The sequence below is a fragment of the Puma concolor genome, chromosome D2, assembly GCF_028749965.1.
Source record: "Puma concolor isolate L17-30 chromosome D2, mPumCon1.1.hap2, whole genome shotgun sequence".
Lineage (NCBI taxonomy): Eukaryota > Metazoa > Chordata > Mammalia > Carnivora > Felidae > Puma > Puma concolor.
Window position 1 is genome coordinate 24,758,171 of NC_141677.1, and position 25,871 is coordinate 24,784,041.

General features: G+C 36.5%; 1 protein-coding gene across 3 annotated transcripts in view; it reads right to left on the reverse strand.

Moving 5' to 3' along the window:
* Positions 1–25,871, reverse strand: part of RTKN2 (rhotekin 2) — a 76,357-nt gene that overhangs the window by 17,263 nt on the left and 33,223 nt on the right. For all 3 annotated transcript variants that reach the window (XM_086679803.1, XM_086679802.1, XM_025918339.2), the window contains 3 exons: positions 18,435–18,529; positions 8,038–8,144; positions 6,987–7,118 (listed from right to left, as the gene is read on the reverse strand). In XM_086679803.1, the coding sequence (XP_086535929.1) occupies positions 6,987–7,118; positions 8,038–8,144; positions 18,435–18,529 (334 nt within the window). The remainder of the gene's footprint in view (positions 1–6,986; positions 7,119–8,037; positions 8,145–18,434; positions 18,530–25,871) is intronic.

Sequence of the window (25,871 nt, forward strand, 5' to 3'; positions counted from 1 at the left end):
AATTACAAGGCTGGAAAATTTGAACACTGAATTTTTGATGATATATTGACTATATATACGACTATAAATTTTCATTAAGTATGATAATTGTAATAATTATAAGTAAAATCATATAGCCTCCAGGATTTGCTTCAAAATAATTTTATGATGGACAATGTACGAGGCTACAGACAGGTTTATTTCTATCATTCTCTTTAAAGATTATCTTTAAATGTCCCCTCCCCAAATTAAAAATAAGCTACAAGTACAAAGAACTAAGTGCCTGCTTTCCTACCTATAATGCTGAGATAATATTACTTCACTCACAGCTTCCTCATGAACATGTTGTTAAGAATAAATGAGTTCTTTGAAAGGTGTTTGGTCTAAAGTCTTGTTAATCAGGAATGAAGACAAAATGTTGCTGACGAAAAACAAGCTTTAGACCTCATACACACTCTAGTAACAAAGAAAGCATACTTTCACAATATTTGGCAAGGAATGTTGAAAATACATAAACCATAACCATAAATCAAACCAAGCATTAGGAAGGATTAGTATTAGTGTGATATAATTATTTTCAATTTATGTCAATGAAATCAGATGTAAACTCCTAAAGGAAAAGGCTTAAGTAACTATTTTTGCTGTATTTAATAAACGACAATCTAAATAGTTGATAGGATTGAGACATTAAAGGACTAACATAATCAGAAAAAAAATCCCATGTGCTTCATAATAATTTTGCTTGTTAGGGTCCATGACAAACATAATGGTTAAAGCAATTTCAAGATAATTTAACAAAGATCTATCAGACCAAGTAGTAATATTGATTTGGTTAGTACAAATTTTATTATTCATTATTGAAATGATGTACAGTATCTAAATCAAGAAAAAACTTTTGATCTCAAAGACCCACACCACTTTTCCATTCCACTACTCACCCCACTGGCAATGAATAAAACTGGCTAATAAAATGTTTTCTACAATATATAGAAGATTCAATGGCTCTGTTAAGTATCCCTTATTGGGAATGTCTTGCTCAACAACATTAATAGTGAAGTTTTTTGAAGTTGAAGCAATCACTTTGAAGTAAATCATCCTTTCAAATTTGGATTGAAAACAGGAGGAGAATAGCTCAGGCTTTTCTTCCCTTAATGTGACTATTTCCACAGATGGCTCCCTATGAAAATTAATAAACTGACTTAGCTTTACAGGAAATGCCATTTAGAAAAAATTACAGTTAGAGAACAGATCCTGTGATCAAAATAACAGAATTATTGTTTATACACCTTAGCAACTGCAAAACTTATGATTTCACATAATTTTTATAGTAGCATTAAGCAAAATTATTATTTTCTAAATCATGAGATAAGAAGAAAGACAGCAAAGAGAAAAGAACTCTGATTTGTACTTAATATTTAACAGTATTAAGCATAAAAAGATGTTAGAGACCCAGAATTGAAAATATACTAAAAACTGAAACAAAACCATTCTTAAAAGTTTTATTTGGGGGCACCTGGGGGACCCAGTCAGTTAAGCGTCTGACTTCAGCTCAGGTCATGATCACATGTTTATGGGTTTGAGTCCGACGTCGGGCTCTGTGCTGACAGCTCAGAGCCTGGAGCCTGCTTCAGATTCTGTGTCTCCCTCTCTCTCTGGCCCTCCCCCTGCTCATGCTCTGTCTCTCTGTCTCCAAAATAAAAAATAAACATTAAAAACAAAAAATTTTTTAAAAAAAGGTTTATTTGGTGCTTACCTGCTCTACATATCAGAAAATACCAAGTTGGCATTTATCAAAGATCCTGTTTAGCATGTATCCCATAGAAATTTCCAAAGTCAAACAATTAAAATACCTACCTTATATTTTAAGATCAAGTAATTTAAAGCATTGAATAAATAAAAATCTATGAGTTTACCATTATCCGGGGGGGAACACAATAGACACAACATTCATTTGCTTCTTCTGGAGGGAGTAATGCTGCTCCAATACATACAGCCAATATCAATACAAGACCAAAATACCAACTCCTTACTCTGAAAATTGGTAATTAAAACAGTAAGCTTTTATCCTGCCATTTCAGGAGGGACTGGAATTCATTGTTACTTGATGAGAAAAAGTCCTTCTTTATAAAGAATGCCAGCTAATACATGTAGAATGAAGGGTATTGTGAGAACAACATATGCAATCTCCAGTGTGATAACCGATTCAGACAAGGGCAATCCGGTCGCTAAAACCATTATGTGAAAGACTACTGGACAACAAAGATATACAAACAGTGCCAAACTATCACCTCACTGATTACTTGCTAATAGTAAAGAGGATGGCTTACCGTTATGCAGGAGAGAGTTAGTGGTCACCACCTTAACCAAGTCATTAAATGTGGCATTGCCAAAATGAGACAACCCAGCATCATGTACCTCTGAACAGAATGCCCTGTAAAGTATTTGTCATTATGCATGAAATATTCTTGTAAATAATGTTTAGAATGAATCTAAGCAAACCTCTAGACCTAATTTACAGTTGAGAAGAATGCACAATCCTTGAATGTTCCTAGATTGAAAGTAAAAGCTAAAAGGACACTTTAGGGAAAATGGGGAAATTTGAATATGGACTGGATATTAGAAGTTATAAGAGAATTATTGTCAGTTTGGCTAGCTGTGATGATGGTATTGTAATTTCACCTACACAACACACTTTTTTTTAGAGGCTCCTATTTTTAAGAGTTGCATGTTGAAGTATTCAGGGATAAAGTATCAATGTTGGAGACTTATGTTCAAATGGTCAGCAAAAAATATAGATAAGAGACTTTACAGACTTATAGCTGTAAGATAAATAAGATCTGAGGGTGACTATAGCTGATAACACTACTGTATTCTTAAAATTTACTCAGAGAGTAGAACTTAAATGTTGTCACAAAAAAGCTTTAAAAAACCTATAATCCAATACTGATTGTAGTAATGATTACACAACTGTATATTATTTGTCAAAATTATCAAATTGTACATTTATAATTGGTGAATTTTATTTTATGTCAACTATACCATCATAAAGCAAATTAAAACTAAATACAAAGAGTTTATGGGGCGCCTGGGTGGTTCAGTCAGTTAAGTGTCTGATTTTGGCTCAGGTCATGTTCTCATGGTTCGTGGTTCGAGCCCTGCATTGGGCTCTGTGCTGACAGCTCAGAGCCTGGAGCCTGCCTCCGATTCGGTGTCTCCCTCTCTCTCTGGCCCTCCTTCTCTCTCTCTCTCTCTCTCTCTCTCTATCTCTCTCTCAAAAATGGATAAACATTAAAAAAAATTTTTTTTAAATACTTTTGTTTTGGGGCACCTGGGTGGCTCAGTCAATTAGGCCTCTGACTTGGGCTTAGGTCAGCATCTCGCAGTTTGTGAGTTTGAGCCCCACGTAGGGCTCTGTGCTGACAGCTCAGAGCCTGGATGCTGCTTCCATTCTGTGTCTCCCTCTCTCTCTGCCCCTCGCTTGCTCACACACACTCTCTTTCTCTCTCTCTCTCTCTCTCAAAAATAAATAAACATTAAAAAAAATTTTAAAAAACATTTAAACTCCCCCCCAAAAGAAAAAAAGAGATAAAGCAAAGATGACAACAATGGTAACTGTTAAAGCTAGGTGGTATGAAAGTGTCACTATAGTATTGTTACAACTTTTCTATAAATTTGAATAATTTTCTAAGTTGAGAAAAAAATAAGTAAAAATTACTTAAATAGGAGATGTAATTACATAACGGCCAGGTTTACAGAAGTAACAAATACATTTCTTGACCGAGATAGTCATATTTAAACAAGAAGACCAGGGCATTTACTGTTAAAAGTGAAGTTTTCAGGTAAATGGAAGGGTTCAAAAGAAGCCTGAGGTAGAAGTAGGAACTGCAAAGAGAAAAGCTGCTACAGAGAAAGGGCAGGAATCAGTCCTGGAGAAAATTAAGACAGCAATGTCACAAAGCTAGAGAATGGAAGACTGTGTTATCAGTTTAATCTTTGAGATCAGCAACTAAATTATATTAATCTTCTCGACCTAACCCTTACCTCATGGTTTAATCTTAAAATTCTCTTTTGTACTTTAGACAAAAGTCATGTGCAATGACAATTTATGTCATCGGTCATCAGGGTCAAATACAGCCCATACTGCCCCAAGTCTAAGGCTGAGGTTATACAAATTACTAGATTAATCATTTTCCTGTGAATTTGTAATGGTCAATTGTGGAACCACCACTGGGATTTCTAAGTATGGTGATTTTAGTCATCTTAATAATGGAGCTGATTGACTACAGAATCCTATCAGTCACCAGGCCACCAGCTTTTATTACTACACAGAAAAATGAGTCAATTGAAAAAAGATTAATTCAGCCAGACCATGTAAACACTGTTAACTGCTTTTTTGGAATTACACCCTTGTCATCAGACAAGAAAATACACTGGTTACAGTAACAAAGGGGTTCCATTATAACTGCCTCTTAAATTTATTTTATTTTTTTTTTTTCAACGTTTATTTATTTTTGGGACAGAGAGAGACAGAGCATGAACGGGGGAGGGGCAGAGAGAGAGGGAGACACAGAATCGGAAACAGGCTCCAGGCTCTGAGCCATCAGCCCAGAGCCCGACGCGGGGCTCGAACTCACGGACCGCGAGATCGTGACCTGGCTGAAGTCGGACGCTCAACCGACTGCGCCACCCAGGCGCCCCTTAAATTTAAATGATAAAGATTCAATACGTGTCTAAGCCACTGCCTATAGGTAGGTAGTAACTGTGGCCTCAGACTCAAAACGTCACTTCAGAGCTGTTTTTACTCTCATAACTTATTCAGAGTGGGTACAGAGATGGGAAAAAGTCTAATTTTGCCTTCCAAATCTAGTCTAGCAGTATGTCTATAAGGAAACAGAAAAACAGTGAGCCATATAATTTTACTTACTAGCTAGACAAGTTCTATCTGATCTGTGAGTCTGTTTCTTCACTTGTAAAACAGAAATAACATACCTATAAAACAGGGCTGACTTACCTGCTCTGTCTACCATAAAGGACTGATAAGGTAAAATGAATACCTTGAAGACTGTTTTCAAATAAAATAAATGAATTTAAAATATCATCTGTCTAGATTACATTTTAATTTGTTGTCTGACTATCCATATTCCATTGCACAACATGTAAGAAAAAAATCGGTAGAATTCCATTTTTCACTACCTAGCTACCTAGTGAAAACCAGGTTAGATAAAATCATCTATTCAGAACTCTTGCCAAAAATACTTACTCGAATCTAGTGAAACAATTAGTCAAAAACAGATTTAGGGACTAGCCTGGATTTTTACAAAATGTCAATACAGTAAAAGACAAAAAAAGAAAAAAGAGGCAATGAGTGATGGGTCCAATTCAGGTAAAAAGGAAACAATCAAAAGACCTGGTGACCAGCTGCAGTTTGTGATCCTTGATGGGGGTCTTAATCAAACAATAAAGAAAAATTAGAACATTTTAGGGACAATTTGCTCTCTATATATTAGATAATATTTTATCAACAGTAAATTTCATGACTGTGATAAATAATATGGTCATGAAGGAAATGTCCTTGTTTTTAGCTGAAACATACTGAAATATTCCAGGAAAGAAATGTTATGCTGTGGGCTACTTACTTTCAAATGGTTCTGAAAAAATTCTCAAACTATGTGAAGAGAAAGCAAATATGGCAACATATTAACAACAGCCAAAGACTCTAGGTGAAAAGTATATAGGTGTTTGTTATTCTATTCTTTCAACTTTTCTGCACATCTGCAATTTTCAAAAGACCAGGCAAAAGTGGACACTGCATAAACAAGACAAAACAAAACATTGGCAAGTAATGACAAAATATATCAATTTTCCAATAAAAAATATACTTTTCACAAACCAACCTAATTATCTAAACTAAAATAAATTCACCATGTTTTAATATTGAGGTATATTATTTAAGAGCAACACTACTCTTTCTAAAACACAACACAGATCAATTAAGTGGACCTTAATGTAAAAGGTCTCACTGAAGAAGTTCCTTTAAGAAAAAGCAGTATAATTTCTAAAAGCAGGATAGAAATGGACTAAATGTCATTATTGGAAATGATCACAGAAATTAACTCAAGTCTTTATAGATTAGTAAAACAGTATCCACATGTTTTTCAAGACATACAACTTTATGTTTTTTCAAAAGATAATTTCAAGTCAAGCAGAACATGTACAGTTAACAGATGTGATGGCTCATATTTTACCAGATACTTCAATTCAACCACTCCAAAAGCAAAAACAAGCAAAGTAAAACAACTAGAAACAAGTAAGTATAGTCTATGGACAGAAAACATGATACTCTGCTCTAGAAATGCCAAGAAGTGCCCTAGAGTAGGAATGCCAAAAGGGGAGGAACCCTCTAATAAACACTGGATTTAGGTAACAGATGAAGATAAATTTAAGATCATGCGATAAGAGTGTGTGTGTGTGTGTGTGTGTGTGTGTGTGTGTGAGAGAGAGAGAGAGAGAGAGAGAGAGAAGGGGGGAGGGGGAGAGAGAGAATCAGGCTTTCCTTTTCTGACAGAAGGTTGGACAACTGCCCATCAATCCCCTAAGAAATCAGGAAGTACACCCGGGAATATCTTTTTATGGGTTCATTTGAATACTAACTTTCTAGAAAAAGCATCACTGTAACATGAGCTATCAGTTTATGTTTATATTATCTCTTAAATAAATTCATGAAAAATTTAAATATCCTGTTAATGTGGAGTTACATTCTCTGCTTTAAAATCTATTTACTGGTATAGATTTCCAATTACTATGTTTTCTTAGGAAATATACAGTATTTCCTTTACTGGATAAGCACTGTAATAGAAGAAAAAGAGAAGATTAATTTATCTTTGTGAACTAACCTATTTTCAGCAGTCCTTCCCTTTTCTTCATAAGGTGGCAATAATGTGAATTGCATGGAAAAGAACAAACTATAAAATGTTATGTCTTTATTTTCAAAACAGTGTTTTATTTACCTTGTTAATGGACACTACCAAAGTTGGCTCCACTTTGGCTTCAATTTCTTCTGGTGTATAAAAACAATAGAGTTTACCCCCTCTTAAAACACAGTACAACCTTCTCCAACTAATCAGGCTTTCTACCATTTGCTGAAAAAAAATTCAAGAAGCCATCAACCTTAATCATTATTTATCATCTTAACATTAAATTCAACAAAATACTTAAATTACCAAAGTTATGTTAGTTTAAAAAAAATTTTTTTAATGTGATAGAGTTACCCATTAATTTAATGTACAATAAGTCAATAGTCCAAAATGAAAGAGTAAGTTAATATCACAGAAGAAAGGTTTGGAATTCTCAAAAGCATTAAGCAAATGGAGGTAATGATTACCACATAACTTTTACACATATAGGATCATAAATCAATGCAGTTTTAGAAAAGCTAGTCTATTAAAAATTAGTGCTTCAAATTCCACAGCAATCCATCTAATAACTCAAAAAAATTATAAAAATAACTCAATACTCAAAATATAATTTTCCCTTACTGTTCTCAGAATACTGGAAAATGTTGACTACCCTGTAAGAATGCAAATTTTCTTTCCTCTTAATGGAATCTTTTTTAAAAAGGTATTGATTCACTGAAGCCCGTAATTAATTATTTACTGCATGTAAATAACTGTGGTTATAAATAAATCAGGAGTAGGTGCCACAGAAGCAACTTTGGAAGCCCAGAGGCCTTAAGTGTGCCAAAAGCTGTCTGCCAGGAAGGCCTTCTCTGAAAGGTGGGGAACAGTCCTAATCTGCTTCCACGAGGGGTCCCTGCTGCTGATTGTCCTGCTACAGCCATTATGAAGCAGAGGGACCTGGAAGTGCCTCCTTAGCCATCAAGCCTGCATTAGACCCCTCCCCTTCTCACCTTCTCACCCCCATTCTATGCCTAACATTGGGAAAATGGCCATTTAAAGGAACACTTTAAAAATAATACTTTTCATTATCAGAAGACCAAACTGACAGTATATTAAGATCTAGACTGTAGCTATAATTGTAGGATATTCAAAGTCCTCCAACCTGCTGATGTAGAAATCCTGCAAATACATCCTTAGCCACGCACGCTGGCTGGGCAACTAGGCGGCAGCACATGTTGCCGTATAAGGGAAGCCAAAATGAAGACTCCTCTAGTTAAACAAGATAGAAAAAAAAGCAAGTTACAAACATGTGTATTTAAGGTCATTATACATTTTCATTTTTTTTCTATTTTGCAATTTTTTTTGCTGTGTATAAGAACATATGTAAAGGCTCATCATACTCAAACAGCAATGCCATTGTTAACGAAAAAATCAAATATGAGAAAATAGGACAGGATGATGTTAAACTGATAATGCTTTTACCCAAAACAGACGTGGAGCTTTTAGGCTCTTGATCTCTGGTTTGATCTTAAAGTATTTAACCAATGAAGGTAGTTCAGGGCATATAAGTAAACTCATTTAAAATAAAAAACATTCTAATAAAATGATTTTTATATGCCAAATTCTACTTCGTGTTCTGATTTTCATTGTAATATCTAACAAAGTGATCTGACCATAACATTTCAGAGGACAATTTCAAGATAATGCTTGTATAAGCCTCTTGGCCCTTCTTCTTTCCCTTCCCTTACTGCACAATTCAGTTGTAAGTCACTAGGTAGAGCCCATCCCCACGGGCACCTATGCCAGGTGCTGGAGCCAGGAAGGATGGGGATGGTGAGTAGGAGAGCTGTCAAGCTGTCAAGCACCAGGTGTCAGAGCCTGAATGGGCTGAGGAAGATGGGCCACGTGGGACACAGCCCATGGGGGATTTCTCCTCAGGGGGTGGCCTGGTGTGGGGAGTCAAGGCCCAAGCAGAGTGATGTCTACATGGTGTGGCTGCCCAATGTGAGGTGTCAGAATCCAAAGAGTAAGGAGAATGTGCATATTTGGCAGGTGACTCAGCCATGGCAGTCGGAGTCTGAGAGCAGCAGGGTCACATTCAGTGACCCAGAAAAGTGTGTCAGAGCCCAGTGAGGGGGGGGATCTGAGAACAGAGGCAGTGGGCGTGGGGTGTCAGAGCACAGGCCAGCTGAGGAGGGTGTCCACTTGGGAGGGAGAGGGCAGCCAGGCAGGGGAACTTTAAGCCTGGGGTGGCCAGGCCTGTGTGAGCCTCAGCAAGGTAAGGAGAGTCTACATGGGGCAAGGGGCAGCCTAGAATGAGGAGTCAGAGCTCCAACAAGGAGAAGAGAGTATCTATTCAAGGGAGATAAAAGAATGGTTGCTTTCAGGAAAGCTGATCAAAGAAGAAAATGCATTAAAGGTACAAAAGACGGGTTTCTTTCTGTCAGAAAAAGGAGTTACAAATGTGTAGAATGAACTCTGCGCTGTTAGATTAGAACTGGATGCTCTGGTATGGACTCATGATTTCCAACATACAGAGATTAGGAAATACAGGACAAAACACATAAGCATGTGTGCAGCTGTGTCCACTGAGAGCGCCCGTGGAAAGCCACACTCTAACAGTACCACTCTAATATATCTAGAGCCCAGCTCATGTCTTCTAAATATTATTTCCATTACAAAGAACCAGCATTCCTTGGAGAAATGACCGATTCCATGACTGGGGCAAGGAAAGTACAGGATGGACCTGAAATACCTTGTTATGCCATAAAGCAAGGAAGTACTCATGATGAGAACACTGTCAAAAAGACAACAGAACCCTTCTTGAATGTGTTCCCATTGGCCAGATTGGAGACAACTTGAACCTTAAAACAAGCAATGATATTAACAGATTATGATGCACTGAATAAAACAGGAAAACATGAGTCCATATTGATATAAACAAATGAATAAATTGAAAGACCAGTAAGGCATACACTTACATAGTTTCAAGCCACCACCCTCTTCCACACAAAATACATATTAAAAGTTCTTTCAAAGGGGAAACAAAAGAGTAACTTTACAGTAGAGAGGCTGGGCGGACACCACACTAATCAAGTGATTAAAGTAAAAATTATCAGTATTGAGATGAATCAAAATGACATGCCACTTGACAGAACTCAGTAAGAACTCAGGATCATTTCTGTGATATTCCTGCCAAAGATGCATATCCTAAGTCTTATCCCAAGAAAACATCAGACAACCCTAAATTTAGGGACCTTCTGCAAAGTAACTGACTATGATGTTTAAAAATATCAAGGTTATTGGGCTGCCTGGGGGCTCAGTTGGCTAAGCATCTGACTCTTGATTTCGGCTCAAGTCCTGATGTTGTGGTTCATGGGTTCAAGCCCCATGTCAGGCTCTGCACTGACAGCATGGAGCCTGCTTGGGATTCTCTCTCTCTCTTTCTCTGCCCCTCCTCTGCTCTTTTTATCTCTCTCAAAATAAATAAATAAACATTACATAAAATTTTTTTTAAATGTCAATGTTATGAATGCCAAGAAACACAGAAGAAATGGTCCAGTTTGAAAGAAACTAAAAGAAGCATGATAATTAAATGCAATGAATGATTCTGCACTGGATCCTTCTGTCATAAAAGACATTATTGGGATAAGGAGCAATACTTTATTTAATAGAGTTTGATGATTAAATGGTAGTAATGTATTAATATTCATTTACTGACTTGGAATAGTGGTAGTGATGTAACCGATGTCCTATTAGTAGGAAATATATAATAACATATTTGGAGGCAGTGGAGAATCACGTAAACTTGCTCTCATAAATTCTTTTGGGAAAAAGATGTTGGCATTTAACTTGTAACTTTTCTGTAAGTTTGCAATTGTTTAAAAAAGTTCTTTCAAAAAACATTAAGATATTCCCTTAATGTAGTGTGTAGATAGACATACAGCTTTCACATCTGCATGGAAAGAAAGCATTGTGTAACTGATTCCCAATATGTGGCCCTTTGCCCACAATGGACCACACAAAACTGATTTTCAAAGTTTTCAGTGCATCCCTGTTGGTAGTGCCTCTAAAATTGCTAGCCATTGGTTGTTACGATTTTTGACCCCAAAGTCAATAATCTGGAAACTCTGGAAAGTAACTCTGGAAAATAAAACATTTTTTGGTAAAAGTACAATTATATATAGATGCCATGCCAAGGTTTGGTACATCAGTTACATGAAAAAGATGTGCCTAAATAAAGTACACAAAGGAAAACAAAAAAGTTTTTAACAACCTGCCTGCTCATTATTAAGAATAGAGCACAACAAATTGTCTGGGACTATTCAAATCTTTTTTACTAATATCTTGGTAAAGCTGCTACCTTTCAGAAATAAAGGGTTTGATCTCGGAAAAATAAATGCATAAATAGAACACAGGCAATGATTCCAAAACACAGGCATAAATAAATAGATATAGGAGAAACTCCTTTTCTAAAATAGGCAGGAAATGAAATAAAAATTCGATAAAAGCAGGCATCTGAGTAAAACATCTGAAATCAACTTTGTGATTTATGAATTTAAACTTTGAAAGCAAATTTCTTTATGTAGCAATCCTAGATTTATGGATGGCTTATGTTCTAAATATCTGTAGGCTAGTTATTTTTAAGTTAGGATACACTTTGTTAAAAAAATAGAACCATAAATGATGATTAGCTTTTCATACGAGTTCATAAAGTTTGTTCAATCACTAATGTATCCTGGAAACTACCACTCGTAACAAATGTGCTTCTCCAGTAAAAGAATTTTAGATTTCATAGCATGCAGAGAAAAATAATTTCCTCCTGATTATGGTCCTTGGAAAGCAATATTGGATGTAGAATTCCTTTTTCTGCAGACCCCTTGCCATATACTCTGCAATCACCTATCCCTTCTGACCAGGGTCTCTTCACAGCTGAGGACCACCGTGGATGAAGTTCAGAGTCACAGCTTCTTCTCTCTACTTCTGACAGGAAACATGGCATCCATCTAGTCACTCAACCCAGCTGAGGACCAAGTCTTCATGTTTAAAAATACTACCCATCTTCAGAAGGAGGGCTGTTGTGAAAATCAAATAATGTGGAAATGGCATCTATCATTGTGTCTGTCACATAGCAGCTTCCTGTTATTTCATATCTAGGGCAGTCTCACTCCCCAGACCACGCCCTTTCCATTTTCAGTGCTGCCTCCATCCCTGCACAAATTATCTAATCCAAATGCTTAATTCTTCTTTTCTAACCAAGGGCGACATTAGGACAAAATGAAATGAAACAGGAAGTGAAAAAGCAATTTAACTTTTCACTACTTAAAGATTTTATCTAATTCATTTATATTTTCAAATGGAGAACAAAATGGTGTTTAAAAATGACAGCAACAACAAAAACAAAACACAGGCAAGGGAAAGAATCCAGATAACATCTTAGTTCCCTGTGAGTCAATCTTCACAATGTGGTTTCATTGTTTCATAAAAAGAATAAAAATTTCTTGATGATGAAGATACCATTTTAGCTTTTCCTTTCAATTATCAAGAATAATAAAACTGAGTTATAAATTTTAGAAAATATAGTTATTTCGTCTTGATTTTACAGACACTGACATAACTTTATTCAGGAAAACCCAATGTATTAACATAGATTTATATTAATGAATAAATTTGAGGGTGGCTTTTTTTCGGTATAAAATTCTGTTTCCTTTAAATTAGAATATTTCTTCTTTTTCCAAATAGGATTGATTTACAAGATTTTAATTCATACACATTCTAGGAATATACCTCCTATGAAGAGTTAGGCATATGCGTTATTGTTTCTTTAACTTTCTTCTGTGGAGTCCACAAACTCCAGTGCCCACAGTTTTGGGTGTTACTGTTTTAAGCACAGTCTCAGACTTCTCACAGTGTGTGAGTCTGTATTGCATTTCTCTAAAAAAGAGCCATAGCACACAGTGCTCATGCTGATCTACCCATGAGTATTTTATTGAACAAGAGTCTAGTAATATCTTACAGAACACTGAAGACAACTGAGGAATCACTGCTAAAAGTAATGCTTCCTTTATGAATTGTATTCTTTTCCTCAACTTTTCGGATGATTTGGTTGAAAGAATGGGGCCTTTCATCATCAATTCCATTATTCACACATGGATGGTATTTTGAGTCTTTAGGTGCTTTAATAGTCATCATCCCTGACCAGAAAGCATAGCAGAGAGAGTACAGCCTGTCCTGGATTATTTAAAGTCTGGCTCACCCACTTCCTAGCTACATGACCTAGCATGTTATGTTCTCTAGGCTGCAATTTACCCATCTGTAAAATGTAAATGACAATAAAATGAAGAACTTGTGAAGGTCACAGAACTAGCCAGTGCTAGAACTAGAATATGAGTCCAAGGCTGATTGGTGCCACAGTCCACACCATTAATCACTTCATGGTAATGCTTCTTTATAGACACATCCCACAGACACTAGGAATGAAAATTGCTTAAAAGTGTGTGTTTGTTTCTTTGGTTGTTTGTTTACTTATTTATTTATTTACATTTTATTGTGGTAAAAACACCTAACAGAAGATTTATCCTCTTAAGAGATTTTTTTTAAGTTTATTTATTTAGAGAGAGAGAGAGTGTGTGTGCCCAAGGGGGGGGGGGGGGGCGGATGGGCAGAGGGAGAGGCAGAGAGAATCCCAAGCAGGCTCTGCACTGTCAGCACAGAGTCCAACGTGGCACTTGAACTCACAAACTGTGAGATCATGACCTGAGCCGAAATCAAGAGTCAGACACTCAACCAACTAAGCCAGGCACCCCGCCTCTTAATAGATTTTTAAATGCACAATACAGTATTGTTAACAATAGGCTCTACATCATACAGTAGGTCTCTAGAACCTATTCATCTTGCACAGCTGAAATTTTTTACCTGTTAATTAGCAACTCCTTCTTTCCCCTGGTAACTGCCATTCTACTCTTGTGCTTCTTTGAATTTGCCTATTGTAGATACCTCATGTGAGTGGAACCACGCAGTGTCTGTCCTTCTGCGACTGGCTATTCCAGTTAGTGTGATGTTGTCAAGGGGCATTCATGTTGTCACATATTGCAGAATTTCCTTCTTTTTTAAGGCTGAATAATATTTCATAGAACAGTGTCTGATACATAATAGACACTCAACATATGATGGCAATATTGATAATCAGAGAACTGACACAAATGAAATGACAATAAACTTCATCTGCTAGATTTTGTGATAAAACTGATAATGCTAATAATATTGCGGACTTCAAATCTTGGGTAAGAAGGGTAGATTGTGCAGACCAATCTTCCCACTGACAACTATCGAAAATGCTGTATCAAATATATTTAAAATTTCTTCCAAGAGTGACAAAAAGGTAACAAGACTATAAGAAATTACCAGTACAAATTTGATGAGAACCAGTGAGTTAAGTGAGCACAGATGCTGTATTTGTCCTGAGAGCATGTGCCAATGCCAGCAAGGCTGAGGTTATGATTTAATGATCCTGCAAGATGAGGAAGCAGAACAGAAATCAAAGCCTAGGGCCTGAACTATGTAACTAGGTTAATGGGAGATCCTCCCCATGCTAGGCTGACATCCCAGAGGAACCACCGACAGGGTAGGCAGTGAACCAGAAATAAACCAGCCTTGCTGCCTAGGACTCTCAGTGCCTAGAGATGGGGATACAAGGAGTCCAGAAAAACTCAGACATGATCTTTGAATAAAGTGGGCCCCTAATGATAGTCCCTCCAGGTGCCTGCATCAATTTATTCCTGTACATAAACTTTCGATTTTAATGACAACTATATGAAGATAACCCAATATGCAAGGAATTGAGACATCATGACCTGTAGGAAAAAGCAATAGAAATATACCCAGAAAGACGTTATACATCTGAATTATTAGTCACAGGCTATAAAACAGCAATGCATGCTCTTTCACCAAAAACCTAAGAAATAACATTGACAATGCATGCAGGAAACACATCATAAAGGGTAACACACAGAGAGGATAAAGTGAGGACAACTGACACGGGTTTAACAGGCATGCTGGGGGAAAAGAAAGAGAATGGAGGAGCAGAGGCTCTCTGAATGGAAAATTGAGATTTTGTCCAGAACTAATGAAAGACACCAATCAATAATTTAAAGAAGTTAGAGTTCCAAAAGCATCATAAATAAAATTAAATTATGTACTTTATCATAATGAAACTTCAGAAAACCAAAGCTAAAGGGAAAAGAAAGCTACTGTCACAGAAGTGACACACTGACATGATTTTCAGTAGCTGGTAAAAGAAGCCAGAAGATAGAATTATATCTGTAATATTCAAAAAGAAAAAAATGGGAACTACCAAAATTCTGTATCCTATAAAAATATCTTTCAAGAATGAAGCAAAAAACAGTTATCTTCAAACACAAGAACAAAGGTGTATGATATCAGTGGAACATACTAAAAGAAATTCTTAAGGATTATACTTCAAGCATAAGGAAAATGATCCCAGATGTAAGGTATTAGATACAAGTGGTGCACAGAAACTTTAGGTAAACTTAAATAAATATAAAATGTATAAAACATCTTGTGAAATTAAAAATCAAATAGAATTATAATATATAATAATAGTACACAGGTCAGAGAAATGGAGTTTCTGTTCTAAAGTCCTTGCATTGCCTAAAAAAAGGTAAATCTCTTTTTTTAAGTTTATTTATTTATTTTGAGAGATAGAGACAGAGACAGAGACAGAGACAGGGAGAGAGATGTAGGGCTTGATCCTGTGAGCTGTGAGATCATGACCTGAGCCAAAATCAACAGTTGGACACATAATCGACTGAGCCCCCCAGGCACCCTGTAAAACTATCTTTTAATTTTAGACTTTAACATATATGATTAATGGCATTTCCAGAAGTAATTTCTAAAAGATGAGAAAAAGAATTACAACTTAAGTTGGAACAAGGAAAAACTGAAATGATGAAACTATCAATCCTTAAAAAGGCAAGAAACAACAGAAAAACCATCATGAAATATATAAGACCAGCAGCAAACACAGGATATGATGGCAGATTTAAACATAAATATTTAATATCATATAATATGGGTTATAAACTATTTGGTATCAAATGCAAAATGACTGCTCCATTAAAAAACACAAAGATTGTCAAACTGGATAAAAATTAAAATCCAGTATATAATCCTGCTTGAAGAGGCATATCTACAATATAAAAATAAGAACAGTTTGAGGCTAAAAGAGTAGAAGAAAGTGCACAATTTAAAAATTGTGTGTATCAGGGCGCCTGGGTGGCGCAGTCGGTTAAGCATCCGACTTCAGCCAGGTCACGATCTCGCGGTCCGTGAGTTCGAGCCCCGCGTCAGGCTCTGGGCTGATGGCTCGGAGCCTGGAGCCTGTTTCCGATTCTGTGTCTCCCTCTCTCTCTGCCCCTCCCCCGTTCATGCTCTGTCTCTCTCTGTCCCAAAAATAAATAAACGTTGAAAAAAAAAATTTTTTTAAATAAAAAAAAAAAAAAGAATATATAGAACAGACTACTGAATGAAAAAAACTGACAAACCTACTGCAAGAATGATAATAAAAAGACAGAGAACATACAAAAAGCCACTATCAGTTGGAAAGGAGAAACATCACTACAGGTACTGGAGAAATTCAATAAAGCTATTGTGAAGAAGTTAATGCTTATGAACCCGAAATTTTAGAATGCACACATATGTATAAAAATATAACTTACTGGGGCACCTGGGTGGCTCAGCTGATTAAGTGTCCAACTTCGGCTCAGGTCATGATCTCACGCTCGTGGTTTCGAGCCGTACAACGCGGTGTGTGCTCACAGCTCGGAGCCTGGAGCCTGCTTCTGCTTCTGCATCTCCCTCTCGCTCTCTGCCCCTCCCCCACTCGTGCTCTGTCTGTCTCTGTCTCTCTCTCTCTCAAAAATAAATATTAAAAAAATTTAAAAATAAAACTTACACTAAAAAATAGAGAAAAGTTCTTAAAATGTAAATGTACAATGTAACAAATAACTATGAGATGAATTTATGCATAACTACTCCCATGTCCAGAAAGAACATTGCCAACATTATTTCTTAATTATTCTAGATGTAAATGTGCCCCAATTTTTATGGTATTCACTTCCTTGCATTTATTTTTGGTTTTACCACCTATGTGTGCTTCTCTAAATAATACAATTTAGTTTTTTTCTGGTTTGAACTTTATATGGATAAAAATCACATTATGTTTTCTTAGTGACTTGGTTTTTGTTCATTCAGTATGTATATATCTTATTGCTTAAAGTATTTCATTGTATGATTATATCAGTATGTAACTTATTTAGTTATTTTTAATAGTTGTAGGGTTCTTTAGGTTTATGGTTTCTTGGATCAGTTTTAGTAAATTATATATATATTTTTTAATTTTTTTTTAATGTTTATTTATTTTTGAGAGAGACAGAGACAGAATGCGAGTGGGTTAAGGGCAGAGAGAGAGGGAGACACAGAAGCAGAGGCTGGCTCCAGGCTCTGAGCTGTCAGCAAAGAGCCCGACACAGGGCTCGAACTCACGAGCCGCGAGATCATGACCTGAGCTGAAGTTGGACACTCAACCGACTGAGCCACCCAGCCACCCCTAACGTAAATTTTAGCACAAAACTTAAAAAATATTGTTGTAAAAACATCTATCTCATCAGTACAGAGCCACGCATCCTTACAACAATAAGTACAAGTAGGGTAGTATGTAATTTTATATATTCTGCTTCAGAAAATGGACAAGAATAAGTGGCCAAGTTATATTTCCAAACTACTTTACCATCACCACTCTGTATGATTCCTCATAGGTAAAATAATCTGGGAGAATGGAGAATGCTTATGCTAAATTTTATGAACCTTCCTAATTGCTTAAGTCCCTTTTCCACCTTGCTGTATTATTATTATTTTTTGGCGGGGGACACACTACAACTACCAATATTATCCAGAGATAAAACAGTTAAGATTAATTTGGTCCTACCTTCCCCAATCCTCTGTTTCTACCAACATAAGGGTTGGCTTCCTCAAATTCAACTTTAAAAATAAGATAGGTGGGTGGGAGGGAGAGGAGGGTGGGTGATGAGTACTGAGGAAGGCACCTTTTGGGATGAGCACTGGGTGTTGTATGGAAACCAATTTGACAATAAATTTCATATTAAAAAAATAAGATAAAATAAAAAAATAAAAATAAAAATAAGATAGGTCTTTGATTGCCAACTAGAAGGGTGTTGAAGTAATCAATTTCAAGTCCAAGACAAGGATTAGGAATACACAAAACCCTTTCTGTTCTCACTGAGCTAGTAGCCTCACAAACAAATCTCTGGCAAATGGCATGAGGGAAACATAACATTTTTTTTCTCTTTTGGGGGAGGAGATGGACATATTAGAAAGAACCTACAGAATCATGCATGCCTACATTACTTAAGCCAACATCTGCTTCAGAGGGGCATACTAAAATTAGAAATTACTACTGCCACAATGTTATCTATTGACATAACATACATAGTAAGTAAAATATAGACTGTACTCACTCACCATTTCCATTAATGGACAGATTATGGGTCTTGAAGCTATCCTCAGCACTTTCCAAGGTCAGAGTAGTATGAGCTAGCAAATTATATTTTGTACCCCTAAGAATAGAGAGAAATAAGACATACCTTAAGTATTTTAGTATATTTTCTACTACATAAAATAGTTAGATGTTCAACAACAGAAAATAAACAACCTGACTAAAAACCAGGCAAAGATCTTGAATAGACATTTCTCCAAAGAAGATATACAAATGGCCTATAAAAACATGAAAATATGCTCAAGATCATGAATTATTAGGAAAATGCAAATTAAAACCCACAATGAGATTCCACTTCACATCCATTAGGATATGTTCTATTAAAAATAACAAAACAAAACAGAAAATAGTTAACTGTTGGGTAGAATGTAGACAAACTGGAACCTTTGTATATTCCTAATGAGAGAGTAAAAATGCTGTAGCCACTATGGAAAATGGTACAGTGTTTCCTCAAAAAATTAGAAATAGAATTACCATATGATTCAGGAATTACACTTCTGGGTATATACCCAAAAGAACTTAAAAGTAGGAACTCAAACGGATATATGTACACCTGTATAAATAGCAGCATTACTCACAATAGCCAAATAGTAGAAGAAGGCCAACTGTCCATTCAAAGGATGAAAGAATAAACAAAATGTGATACATACATTCAATGCAATATTATTCAGCCTTAAAAAGGGAAGGAAATTCTGACACATTCTACAACATGGATTAACCTTAAAGACATTATGCTAAGTGAAATAAGCCAATCACAAAAGGACAAATACTGCTTGATTCCACATGTAAAGTCCATAGAACAGGCCAATTCATAGAAACAAAAAGTAGAGGTGGAGGTTGACAGTGGCTGGATGGAGGGGGGATCAGGGTGTGATTGTTTATTGGGTATAGAATTTCAGTTTGGAAAGATAAAAAGTTCTGGAGATGGATGGTGGGATGGTTGTACAACATTGTGAACACACTTAATGCCATCGAACTACACACTTGAAATGGTTAAAATGGCAAATGTTATGCTATATATATTTAACCACGATAAAAAATGTAAAATATATTTAGATGTTATAGATGATAGATTATAAACATAAATGAATTATCAACTTGGCATGTTTATCTCTACGCTATTTTATCTTATGAAAACCTTCAAGTTATTTGGTTTAACTCACTAATGTTTCTCTGGAAGATCTCCATTCATTCAAAAATATTAACTGAATACCTAATATGTGCCAAGTCCTATGCAAGGTGATGGGACACTAATGACAAACAGGACTCAGTATTACATTCTGATGCAAGGGGGAGGGGAAAAAAAAGAATAAGCAGAGGGATAAATAAGACATTGGCATTTATAAGTTATAATGCAACTTTTTCTATGAAACGAAGGGGTAAGAAAACTGAGGGGTCTTTTAAGAAGGAGAAGCAGGAAAGGACTCTCTAAGAGGTAATGGTTATAACCTCATAAAATGATGGATCCAGGCTAAGAATGTGGGAAAACATTCCAAACAGAGAGGGCTGAAAGAAGAGCAGTGTGGCTGAAGCATAAGGAGCCTGCAGGAAACACCACCCACCCTACTTGACCCAAGGTCAGAGGTACAGGCAAGGATTAGATCCCTGGGACTTTGCTGTGAGGCTTAGAGGAAGGGCGGATTTGATTCCAAGTAGAATAGGAAGTCACTGGAGAAGGTTAAGAAGAAGGGAGTGATGGGATTGGATTCGCATTTACTTCCTGGAGTTTACCAACTTCAAAGATTTGGGGTTTTCACCCATCATATGGGAAAATGGAGGACTTCATTACCAATTCCATTTTTTTTCCATTATAGTTCCCTTTACACTATTTGTGTTAAAATAGCACTCTTGCCAAAGTATCTAAAAATTCTGATGCAAAATTTTATATCCTGGTACCTTGTGGTGATAAAAAGTGAATTTTTATTCAATAATTATATTTTCTGTGCTAGCAATCTTATTTCAAGACTTCTCTTAATTTTATTATTTATTTTCCAAAACAGTAAAACCTCAACATTCAAAACATCAGAAAGCATGTTAAAATGAGACAGACAGACAGAAATGTACACAAACTTCATAGAAAAGAAACTTCTGATGGGAATTTTTATTGTATCAGGTGATATGTTTCTTTTTTTTTTTTTTAATTTTTTTTTAACGTTTTATTTATTTTTGAGACAGAGAGACAGAGCATGAACGGGGGAGGGGCAGAGAGAGAGGGAGACACAGAATCGGAAGCAGGCTCCAGGCTCTGAGCCATCAGCCCAGAGCCCGACGCGGGGCTCGAACTCACGGACCGCGAGATCGTGACCTGAGCTGAAGTCGGACGCTTAACCGACTGCGCCACCCAGGCGCCCCTCAGGTGATATGTTTCATAAACCTTCTTCATCTCTTACTAAATCTTTAACAGAATCTCTACTACAGAGAAAAAGTATGTATATACGTAGGTGTGTAAAGCATACCCCAAGAACGTTACTCCCTTGGAGAAGAGCTCTTGGTTTATTTTTTGTCCAGTTTTATTGAGAAATAATTGAAATACTTTACTAAGTACAGCATGGCGGCTTGATTTATCTTTATTTTATTATACAACCACCAAAGACTAGAAATATCTCTCAATATCCAATGTCTTTTGTCAGTGTTTATAAAAGAAAATTTACGTTTCTGTCTCTAAAACTCAACAAAAATTTTTTAACGAAACGACGCAGGACTACAATTTCAAGGTACATTCTGAATACAATTGGTATGATGTCAGACTCATATGGAAACTCCTGGAAAAGTTCACTAAGCACCAAAAAATCTCCACTGTTGCAAGAGCTAAATGGCACCAGCCTCATACTCAGTGTGGGCCATTCTCTGCTATTACCCACTTAGCCTGGGTTTCTAGTCCTTCCATAGTTAGCTCTTATTTTTCCCTAGTGTTACACAATGAATTCCGCCCCAAAAAAGTTGAGAAAGTATTAAAGAAAACTGTGGAAAGCATTTGAGAAGAGCAGTTACAACGGAAGAGCAAACATTACTATGCACAAATGGCCTACTAACAATCCCTAATTGTCTGGTGATCAGGGTCCAATATATTAAGCATTATCTCAATGTGATAATTTGTCACTGAAATAGAAGGTTTACAGAACTGCATTTTAATGACTCCCACCTAGAATAGAGGGAAATAGACTCCCCAGTAGCATTTTAGTGCAGTGTGTTATCTTCAGGAACAGCTGTCAATAAGTAGGTACGTGATGAGAGAGAGAGAGATGCCAGGTGTGACTGGCAAACATGCCCAGAGTGGCTGGAGTAGTGAAGGAGGAGAGGTGATGTCCAAAAGGTAAGTAGGGGGCAGACACTGTACATGACAGTGCTTTGTAGGGCGTCAGAAGGACACTGGATTTTATTCTGAGTGAGATGGGAAGCAAATGGTAGGTTTTGAGCAGAGGCATGTGCTATGATCTGACTTGCATTTTGAAATGATCCCTCTGGCTGCTATGTGGAGAACATACCACAGGGGTCAACAGTGAAAATGGAAATGCCAACTAGAAAGCTTCTGCAATGGGCCTGATTGGAGGTCAAAAGAGCTGATGCAGGCCTGGAATAGGATGGTAGTGGGTGAGCTGGTGAGAAGTGGCAATATTCTTGATATATTCTTAAAGTTGACCCAATGTGGACATGGGATGTGAAAGAAAAAAAGAGCTGAAAACACTTCCAAGGCTTTTGGCCCGAGAACAAAACTGGAACTGTTGGAAACTGCAGTGAGGCTGACTGAGAGAAGACTAGACAAGTAAGAGTTGAGTTGTGGATGAGTCAAGTTTAAAATAGTTTTAGATATCTAGATGGGCTACAAGGTAGGCAGCTGGCTATACAAATCTGGAGTTAGGAGGGAAAAAGGTATTGAAGAATTAAACTTGGGAGTTACCAGTATACAAATGCAATTTAATTAAAGTTAGAAAGCCAAGTGAAGTCCAAGGACTGAATACCGAGACACAGTTCATAATTTCAGATTAAGTTGAAGAGCAACGAACAAAGGAGACAGGTGAGGAACAGTCACAGGTGGAAGAAAAACCAGGGAAATGGTATCCTGGAAGGCAAGTTAACAGAGGTAACATGATGAAAATTGACTACAGTGGTCTAAGGGAGAGTAAGAGGTGAAGAAGTGGAGATAAGGTATATAGAAAACTCTTTTCTGTTAAGGATAGCTATGAAATGTGGCAGTAGGTATATGTTTGTAGCAATGATGCAGTAAAAGAAAAATTGATAATGTGGGGGAGTGGGGTACATGTGCAGGACCTGACTTCTGAGTGGCTCAGAAGATGGGATCTAGTGTGCAAGAAGGCGGCCTTAGATGAGGGAAAGAATTCCCAAGGAAGGAAAGCAGCAAATAAAGACACAGATGCAGATAGGCTGGTAGATTTGGCAGATAAAGGATATGCAAGTTCTCTCCTGATTGTTTCAGCAGAGTCAGTGACATGTGAGACAAAGTCATCAGCTTTGAATGAGCAGAGAGAAAGGGAATCGAAGGCTTCGGAAGAGAGAGCAATGTGATGGGATATACTTCCCCTGAAGAGAGGCAAAGTGGAAAGGCATGGAAACTTAGTAGGATTGCTCAGTCATACTGAGAACTCACCTAAAGTTACTGATCATGTGTCTAAAGTGAGACCAGCCCTTTGGACTGTTTTTCTCCAGCTTCCTCATCTATTTCTCATGAACGCAGCTGCAGAGGATCTAAAAGGAGATTCAACCAAGGCTGGAGTTTTTCCAAGGTAAGTATGACATAAGGAGAAAAAGGCTAAGAAAAAATAAAGTGGTAAATCATGGAGTCTACGCTAAGTTCAAGGCAGAGCACTGAAGGGAACAAGCTGGAAATGTGGGAGGTGGATGCAGCAAGATACTTGCTATGAAGATCACAGAGCATATACAATTATTAGTAACAAGTAACATAGTAACAACAATGGGGTGGACGACTGAAACAGGCAAAAGGACAAGATCACTGCAGGCAGGAAGTCATGGAACTGAGAGGTCAAGGTATTAGATGGATAGTCTACATGTCATTTTAAGTCCATCAAGAGAAACATCTGAAATGGTGGGAGGCAGGGAGAGGGAGAGAAAGAGATGAAGATACTTTCTGGGTTTATTTTTCAGAGTGACATTGTAATTTATTCTTACTAACCACTGAAAACATTTGAGTATTCTTCACCTGAGGAACAGCATCATTTCAATACATTGTATAATACAAAATGCTAGTGCTATGAGTGTGCACAGGAAGCAGCTGGGTTATAGGCTGCGCACCTGCACCAGGGCCCTGGAGAGGCAGAAAGCTCAGAAAGCAACCTGTGTGGCACAGTAGGCTGAAATTATGTGATCACCCAAGTATACGTTTATATTTTTTCTCAGGCCTTAAGAAATAATTGTAACTAAGACAACTTTTCCTCAACATAGACCACATCTGCCTCTATTTCCAATGAATGATGCATCTGAAAATAACAATGTGAGAAAGATTGTTGACAACTTCTAAGACTGGTTAAATAAACTAAGAGCCAACTGCTAGATAATGTGGTCATTAAAATGATTATGTGAAGACTCTGTAACGAGCGCAGAAAAAGAGCCAAATGTGTAATTATGAATATCTAAGTATCTCCCAAAGCTAGGTATTTAAAAACCTGAAAATTATCAGTTCAAAATTATAAAAAGTATTTGATTTAGAGTGGCGTGTGAATAACTTTTTTCTCTTCTAGATTCTATTTGATTGTTTTTATAATCAAATAATAAATGTGGTAGTACAATGGAAATCTCCCATAAAAATCAGAGACATGCGAAGAATTATAATAGCACATAAGTACAGCCTAAGGCATTTTGACAAGCAATATCTTTCTAAAGATTCACAGTAACTACTCGAGGTAGGCAGGGCAGATAGTTTGGTCCATATTTTCAGATGAAGAAACTGAAGCTCAGAGAATATCACTGATTTGCCTATACCTAGCAAGTAGTATAATGGAAAGAGAACCCCACTATACTACACTTACTACCTTTATACTTCATTAAGAAATGGTTTAAAATTTTGGTACTTTTTCTGTTAAAACAGATACAAGCGACTATATTTCACCACTGCAAGAATTTTGAGTGCAGGGAGCATGACTCATTGACCTTAGAATCCAATGTGCCACATGATATAACTGCTGAATAATCATTTCTAAGATGAGTAGAGTAAATGAAGAAATTACACCCAATGGCTGAGTACTCCTTAATTATGTTTGAACTCTGCATTGTCTTTCAAATGACCAAAACATTAACATCATTGTTCCTCAAAACATAAATAATCCATTTATTCTGGACAAGTGTTAAGATACTTGTTTTACAACTTCAATTTAATTTAAAATGTAGTATAGTGGCTTATTTTTTTAAGTTAATACACCTTTTTGTCAAGTAAATAATCACTCTCAATTTTACCAGTTTCCACAAAATGATTGTTTAAAATGATGTATATTTATACAGTGACGAATAATGTTCGAAATAGTTCTCAAGGGGCATAAAATAGTGAACTCAGCTATTAGAGACACTGGGAAAATCCAGCTAAAGGAATTTCAGTAAGTGAGATTCCACAAATAAAATGAATAAATGAATCACATCAGGGAGCATGCTAAAAATTACCAAAAATGTTCACTGTCTTCTTTCAGATCAAACAATACTTTATGATGATATTTCAAGTTACTTCATTTTTAAACCATGACTAATTACAACGCCAATGCTTCCAAAACCAACAATGATCTCACTTTTAAAACATTCCTGTCAGGATAACATTTTCTTACTAAAACATTACACTCATTCCTTTTAGCCAACCCTAATATTGAGTTCCCAACAGTTTAATCAGCTACATTTTTTAATCAAATAGACCAATTGTTATAACATTTATGGGGGGGGAGAGATTGGTTCAAAAATGCTATGAAAAAATAAATGACTAGTCTAAATGGTAGTCTAAAAACGCAAAAAAGACAGCTATATTTGGTGGTTATATGCCATATTACTAGAGAAGATCTATACAGCCCAAATTTGATCTTTTATGTCCATTTTGGTTAAAAATTAATAGCCATATTGGGAATCTTCTCATTGAACTAGATTACTATTAAAGAAACAAAACTGATTCCTTTATACATTCTGATCACTAGTGCTAGTTTCAAACTCCTATATGGTGCTCAAGCGGTCAGTTAAGGAATTATCACTTAAGAGTGGTCCTGGGCTATGACTTTAGCTAGTATACTCTGGATTCACATCAGAAACTCAGTAGAATACAGGTATTAGCAGAACATGAGTCAGTGAAATGTAAAAGATTTTACTTTTTCTTTGACCAACTTTAATTGGTATAAATAAGCAAATGGCATGCAAGTTACATGGGAGTATGTTCACAAAGAAAATTAGTGTTTGGATTC